The sequence below is a fragment of the Peromyscus californicus genome, unplaced genomic scaffold (assembly GCF_007827085.1).
Source record: "Peromyscus californicus insignis strain IS unplaced genomic scaffold, ASM782708v3 Scaffold_12__1_contigs__length_115047231, whole genome shotgun sequence".
NCBI lineage: Eukaryota > Metazoa > Chordata > Mammalia > Rodentia > Cricetidae > Peromyscus > Peromyscus californicus.
The window spans coordinates 44067345-44074379 of record NW_026294413.1 but is presented as its reverse complement, the minus strand read 5'-3'; the positions used below and the strand labels follow the sequence as shown (position 1 = coordinate 44074379).

Here is a 7035-nt window from a genome sequence, read left to right as displayed (position 1 = left end):
CAGTTCCACGGTTTTTCTGTTGAATATGTTAAAGCAAATCCTGGGTACTGTGTCATTTCATCCACAATATGTATTTCCCCTTCCCGTTTTTTCTGCAGTGCAGGGGGATCAAACCCAGAGCAAGCACTCCAGCACTGCACCATGTCTCCAGCCTGCTGTGCATCCTTTTGATACTACCACCTGAAGAAGCAGTTTGGATCTTCTTCAACTCAAGGCCAGCTCCTAAAGGAGTTACTGGGCTTCGCTAAAACCTCTACAAATGTTTGCTTAATTAGTGGATGAGCAACACAAATTTAGCTTTTCTTCACTCTTTGGTAAATGCTCAATAGATATTTGTTGAAGGGGTAAATGAGGCCAGGAACTTCGCATAGTAGCAGATGCATATGGAGTCATAAATATTTTCTACAAAGTCAACAAATGTTCTTAGTTGTTGGGCAAAATTTTGCAATACCCCAAATCCCAAAGGCTCAGCATCACCAGAAGCCCTAACAATGCCTGAATAATTAGCTCTTGAAAGGAGGTTTAATTCTGGTACTGAAATTATTTGTGAATGTCTGACTTTAGGCAACTCCATGAAAAGCAATTAGCAGATTCTTCAAATACATGACAAATCCTTTATTACTGTGCTTATAAGTGACACGGCTTACAGAGAACCAAATGTAATTAAATAACATTAACTTGAAATCTACCACAGACTCAAGATCTACAAGTTGTTAGACTTGGCAAGGCAAAACTTCTCAAACATTAGGTTGTTTCTGGTGAAAGATAAAATTCCATTAAGCAATTCCAACATGTTTTGTTTTGTTTTTTTTTTTTGTCTTACAGACAATCCTTTGGCAGTAACTTCCACTTAGCTTTTATTATATAAAAATATAACAAAATTTCAGTATATACAAACATTACATTACACAATGTACAGGTTAAAAACACTAAGAAAATGGCAAGCCACAAGTGAAATTAAAGTAAATAGCATGATAAGAAAAATTAAATACTGCACACATTTCATAAAAATTACATTAACTACATTTTTTTTGTTTGCAAATACCAAACAGTACCAATGTGATTGGAAATAGCTTCCAACAACTTCATTTTAAGGCACATCTTGCATATTTATATATACAACACTGAAACCGGTCAATAACTTAGGGACGTCTCAGGGTGACCTGTATATGTGTGTGTGAAGACATGCAGCATAAGATTACACATTTTCATTGGCTCCCTTCTTTGGGGACACATATCTGCCACCAGGAGGGGACTCATAGAGGGGTACTCCAATCTCCTGCAGGTCTGGGAGCCTCCCTGGACGGGGCGGGGAGAGCAAAGTGACAGTCCTGTCATAGTCTCTATGAAGCACTTTCTCGTAGACGCTCTGCAGCCCCACTGTCTTGGGCAGCTGGGCTTGGTAGTAATTGTCCCTGCGCAGAGGATCCCGGGGCAGGGATGTGCTCTTACAGAAGGTTGACATCTGGGCTGGGGGGTGAGGAGGCGGGTGTGCATTGGGCCCGGAACAGGACGGGCTCCAGCAGCGATCAGAATGGCCCAGAATCTTGCACTCAGCAGTGCACGCCCACAGTCCTGGAAAAGAGAAAGAATTTCCTGAGGTTAGTACACGTTATGCCTCCATCTGCAGAACGCCAGCCAGGGTCAGGGCAGCTAAGAGGAAGGTGCGTTTAAGAACTGAAAGGCACATGCTTTCCATAAAGGTAACTTTATATAATGTAAAGCTTTTGTTGGGAGGAAAACAGCAACAACAACACGGAAAAAAAAAGCAGAATACCCTGCTTCCATGGCTAGCATCACATCTAACAGGATGATTAGATTACAACCCCACCTCGGCTGGGGTTGGAGTATTGAAGAGAGGTTATGAGGGAGAGCGGGTGGGAGCAGAGGTTTGGAGCAGGCAAGCATTTGGGAAGGGAAGGTGGACCGCTGGCCTGGGCTGGGGAGAAGCATCCTCACCACTCTGCATGTGGTTGATGAGGTCCTTTTTCAAAGCATCCCCGCTGATGTCGGAGTCACTGTCATTGAAATCACTGTCTCCTTTCCCGCTGTCTTTGCCGCTGAACTTCTCAGCTTCTCGGCCGGAGATAGTGTTGAATGAATGGCCCTTCCAAACCGCCACAGGGGGCGCAGGCTCCTTCCCGAAGCCAGGAGAGGCACCGTAGGGCTGCAGCGGGGGATGGGGGGGGGGGGGGAGAAGGTGTGAGGGTTGGACAAGACACAAAAAAAGCAAGTGCGACAGGTTAAGCGTCTCCCTGAGATAGCCCACCCTTACCCCTCCTGTTTCCCTTCTCCCAGCCTGTCCGCGGAGCACGGAGGGGGGCGCCCAGCCGAAGGAAGGCCTCACCTCGGCGTGCGCGCCTCGGAGCCGCTGCTGCCCCTCGAAGTGACAGGCGCTTTCCCCAGTGGCGCTGCCGCCCTCCGAGCCCGGCACTTCGGCCGCGGCGACCGCGGGCGGGGGCGCGTCGGCCGCGGGGCTGCCAAAGGGCGCTTTGCCGCTGCCAGGGAAGGTGAGCACGTCGAACATGTTGGGCCTGGGCCCAGCTCCCCGGGCGGTCTCCTCCGGGGAGCCAGGGGCCGAGGCTCCGCCGCCCGCCGCCCCGGGCCGCTCTTCCCGGAGGGCCCCCCCTTTGCGCACCTCCTTCTTGCGGCGGTTGCAGGTGGTGGCGATGGCGATGATGGCGGCAAGCAGCAGCGTGCAGCTCCCGGCTAACACGATGATGACGATCAGCGGCGTGTCCCACTGCAGCGAAGGCCCCGACGGCGCGAGTCGAGAGCCAGGTGGCCGGGAGTGCTCTGGGTTCCCGGCACTGGCAGGCGCGGCTGGCCCGCCGCCCGCGGTTACCACGAAGCTGACGGTTGCTGTCGTGGTGAGAGGGGGGCGGCCGCCATCGGATATGACCAGCAGGGCCCTGAACACGCGGCCGGGTGGCTCCTGTGAGAGGTCTCCGGTGAGCACGATCTCCCCCGTGCGGCGGCCTATGGAGAAGGCCTCGCGCGGCTCCTGCTGCAGCAGATCGAAGGCCAGTTCCCCGTTGGCGCCTTCATCCGCATCCCGGGCCTGGATGCGCGCCACAGCTGTGTCCTTAGCAGTCCGTCCAGGCACGGCTACTTCTAGGGAGCCATTGGCCGGCGCCGGGTGCACGAGGACCGGGGAGTGGTCGTTCTGGTCCAGCACCCGCACTTGCACCAGAGCGTTGCTGGAAAGCTGAGGGGATCCGCCGTCGCTGGCCTGGATGCGCACGTCGAGCTGGCGCAGCGTCTCATAGTCAAAGCTACGCAGAGCGTAGATGGCCCCGGTAGCCGGGTCTACTGAGACGTAAGTAGACACGGCTTCCCCAGAGCGACCCACTTCGGCCTCTACCAACCTGTAGGTGACCTGACCGTTGCGGCCCAGGTCCGGGTCGCGGGCGGCCACTGTGGCCAGATAGGCACCTGGGGGGTTGTTTTCACGGACTGATACCTCGTAGACTGGCTTGGTGAAGAGCGGCGCGTTGTCGTTCTCGTCACCCACGCGCACGGTGTAGGGCCTCACGGTGCGCAGAGGGGGCGCGCCACGGTCCTCGGCCACCAGCGTCAGGTTGTACTCGGCGATGCGCTCCCGGTCCAAAGACGCCGCGGTGACCACCAGGTAGCTGCCCGCGTAGGCCGGCTGCAGCCGAAAGTGCTCGTGCCCGTAGAGGGCGCAGCGTACCTGCCCGTTCGCGCCCGAGTCCCTGTCCGAGGTGCTGACCAGCGCCACCAGGCTCTCGCGCGCCGCCCCCTCTGGCACCAGCGAGGTGGCGCCGGCTTCCTGGGTCCCGGGCCCCGCCGACGAGGCCGTGTCCGCTCCTCCGAGTGCGGCGGCGGCAGCGGCGGCGGCGAAGGGCGAGGCGGCTGGAGCCCCCGGGGCGGCCAGAGGGGTGATAGAAATATCGGGAGCGTTGTCGTTGACGTCTCGGATGCGCACGATGACCTTGCAGGTGGCTGTCCGGGGCCCCGGGCCTCGGTCTTGAGCCCGTACGTCTAGCTCGTACGTGTCCTGGCGCTCGTAGTCCACCTGCCCGGCCAAGGTGAGGCGGCCAGAGCGCGGGTCGAGCCGGAAGAGGTGGCGGGCTTCGGGAGGGGTGCGGGCGCCGAAGGTGAACACCACGTCGCCATTGGGACCCTCGTCGGGGTCCGCAGCGTCCAGGTCCAGCAGCAGCGATCCCACAGGTGCGTCCTCGGCCAGTTCCACCTCGGCCACGGCACCCTGAGGGAAGGCCGGGCTGTGGTCATTGGCATCTAGCACGCGCACGCTGAGTGCTGCTGTGGCGGAACGTGGCGGTCGCCCTCCGTCCTGAGCCACCAGCTCCAGGCTGTAGGAAGCCTGACTCTCGCGGTCCAGCTCCTGTAGCAGCACCAGGTCTGCACACTGGGCACCATCCGCGCGCGTCTGTAGCTCCACGCGGAAGGGGCTGTGAGGCTCGGCCAGGCGTACACTCTGCAGCCCGTTAGCACCCACGTCCTCGTCCACAGGCACCTCCAGGGGGATGCGCGTGCCTACGGGAGCACTCTCTGAGACCTCCACCGGGATCTGGGCTCGGGGAAAGCGGGGCGCATGGTCGTTTATATCCCTCACCTCCACCTCCACGTGCACCAGTCGGAACTGCTCCTGCGAGAAGCTGACCACATCGAAGGCCAGCACACACTGTGGGGCCTGGCCGCACAGTCGCTCACGGTCCAGGCCCGCGTCCCCGACGGTCAGCTGCCCGTCGCCCTCACGCACCCGGAGCAGAGAGCTGTTGAATTGCTTCATCAGGCGGAAGCTTGTGTCTCCAGACACTTTCATGTGCAGGTCCTCTGCAAGGGTCCCGATGACCGTGCCGGGGGCATCCTCTTCGAAGGTGCTGTATCGGACTGTCTTGCTCTGGGCCACCGAGAGCACCCAGCAGAGACTAAAGAGCTGCAAAGGGAAAAGGCAAGGGCTGCCCCAGCGCTTCGCAGGACTCATGCCGCCGAGCCCCAAGTGCTATTCCGAAAGGCTAAGCTAGAGTCCTCTCGGGTTTGCAGATCCGGAGCGTGAGTCTCAGGCTCCCGGGACCGCGCTCTTTGCGAGCCCTGTGTGGGTGAAGTCTGCGAGCTGCAGCTCCGGCTCCGGCTGGCTCGGCGGACGCGCGGACCCGCCCCACTCGGCGCCTCCGCCTCCTTTCCCGGGGCTGGAGCTGCGCCGCCGCGCGCCGCCTCCGCCTTTATAGCTGCCGATATGCAAATCTCTGAAACGGGGCGGCCAATGGCCGCTTAAGCCACAGCGCCGCTCCTCCGCCAACCACTGACAATCCTTTTATTGTGGAAAGGCTTAGAGGAGAAAACAAGAGAGGAAAATGAGGAAATCTTTCCTTTGTTTTAAAAACTCCTGCTTCCATTTTCTGTTAGTATCTTGCTTGTAGATAAGTTAGCAGGATGGTTTTGGTAATGGGGCGCCCGGCACTCTCACCGCTTTGCCAGCCGCTCGCACTAAGCGCCGCCGAACAAGCTGGGTTTCTCTTCAGAAGCTCCGGACCTCACATCGTACCCCCTCCGCCCCTTTATTTTGCATCTGGAAGGCTTCCACACTTGCTTTGCAATGGAGTGAGGCTCTGCTCGCCTTCCCTCCCAGCTTCCCACGGTGCTGGGAATAGCCTGTAGACGAAGAAGCCTGAAAGATAGAGCAAAATTGATTTTATTCAAATTTGTGTATGCAATTGTGTTTTGCTCGCGTGAGCCCTGGTGCCACTTGCCTTTCAGAAAAGAGCGCTACGATACATGTTAGTATGCATGTCACTGTTCAAATGGCTTTCTGAAGCCCTAGGTGCTAGCAGGCAAGGAAAAAAAAAGTTCCAAATAGGATTTAGCATAAGCTTGAGGAGATTTGGAAAGGTTTCAAAGATCAGACTGAATCAAAGGCTTATGAAGCCCTCGTTAGTAGTGAAAATAGAATGGCGTGGCAGGCGATCCCATTGGAGGCCCCAATGTCTGTATTATTTCACTGTGACAAGCTAAGGGGAAAGTTGAACAGTTTCCACCGCGAAGTTGGGCTAACTTGAGTATAATGAGCAAACACCACATGTATCCATTATGCCCCTCTATTCATCCTCAATCACTGCCATAACTCTCGGGCTACACGGTGATGGGCACTGAATTCCACACAATACCAGGTTCGTACTAAAGTGCATTTAGAGACCTTTGCCTCCTGATGCCTTGTTCCGCCTATTTAGAGGATTTTCTTTCTGTTCTAATAGGGCCTCTCTGGGAGCAGCACTCGTCCCGTTCCAGCAGAACAAAATCACAGCAGGATGTGGAAACCTGGGGTAACTGAACCATCTGCCTATGAAAGTGTGGAACTTCAAGAATACCCACTCCCCGACCTGGGTGGGTCCTCGAGCTGCCTTCACAGGTATTCTCCCCCTCCTCCAGCCGCTGAAGGGCGGGGAGCTGTGCCAACCTGGAACAAGACTGATTCTTATTGATTCTTACTGAAGGGCTCTATTGAGCAGGCAATGTAAATACAAAGTCAGGAGGAAGAGTCGCAGACACAAGTCACACACTGGAGAAATAAAGAAGGCGATGAGTTTGGTAAACAGGTTTCATTTGGCCAATGCTCCTCTGACTCTGGATCTTGGTCCTTCTGTAAGGACCTTTGCCAGTCTCTTCCCTTCAGACTCATTTGGAGTGTTTTCAGAAGAGGAGTAGGGGTTTGCCTGGAGTAGGAGAGCCCCAGTAGGGAGCTGGGTCTGGGTGGCAGTGGGGTGAACAAGACAGAGGGATGTTTGGAGTTGCTTGGGATCAGGAGACGCAATCTTAGCCATCAGGAAATAAAAGCCTTTGTGGGGTTGAGGTGGAGGTGGGTTGGGAGTTTGGGGCTTCCTTCATCTCCCCCATCACCTCCCAGTTCTGGCACTTAAGTGAGGCCAGATGTCTGCAGCCACTCGGGGACACGAGAAGGACAAAACTCTTACAGGACCCTAATTTCTAATTTTCCCCTCTACTTCCCAAGTGTCATTTTAGACTTTGGCTCTCACCCTGCTCTTGTTCAAG

At 55.9% G+C, this 7035-nt stretch overlaps 1 protein-coding gene across 2 annotated transcripts; it reads right to left on the bottom strand.

Moving 5' to 3' along the window:
- Positions 1-600: 600 nt before the first annotated feature.
- Positions 601-5152, bottom strand: Pcdh8 (protocadherin 8). Of its 2 annotated transcripts, none has more exons than XM_052732634.1 (3): positions 2348-5152; positions 1960-2167; positions 601-1575 (listed from the first exon to the last, which is right to left on the bottom strand). In XM_052732634.1, exons 1-3 carry the CDS (start codon positions 4970-4972, stop codon positions 1199-1201), a joined length of 3210 nt encoding a protein of 1069 aa, XP_052588594.1. In that variant the 5' UTR covers positions 4973-5152; the 3' UTR covers positions 601-1198. The 2 variants fall into 2 exon arrangements, with proteins under 2 accessions (XP_052588594.1, XP_052588595.1); XM_052732635.1 differs by having other exon boundaries at positions 2639-5151.
- Between the last annotated feature and the right edge of the window lie 1883 nt (positions 5153-7035).

Excerpts from the sequence above, each read along its gene's own strand:
- Pcdh8 (XM_052732634.1), bottom strand. The coding sequence starts at position 4,972 with ATGAGTCCTGCGAAGCGCTGGGGCAGCCCTTGCCTTTTCCCTTTGCAG. Across the intron at positions 2,168-2,347 it reads TCCGAGGCGCGCACGCCGAG|CCCTACGGTGCCTCTCCTGG; the intron begins GTGAGGCCTTCC and ends CCCCCGCTGCAG. Across the intron at positions 1,576-1,959 it reads CATCAACCACATGCAGAGTG|GACTGTGGGCGTGCACTGCT; the intron begins GTGAGGATGCTT and ends TCTCTTTTCCAG.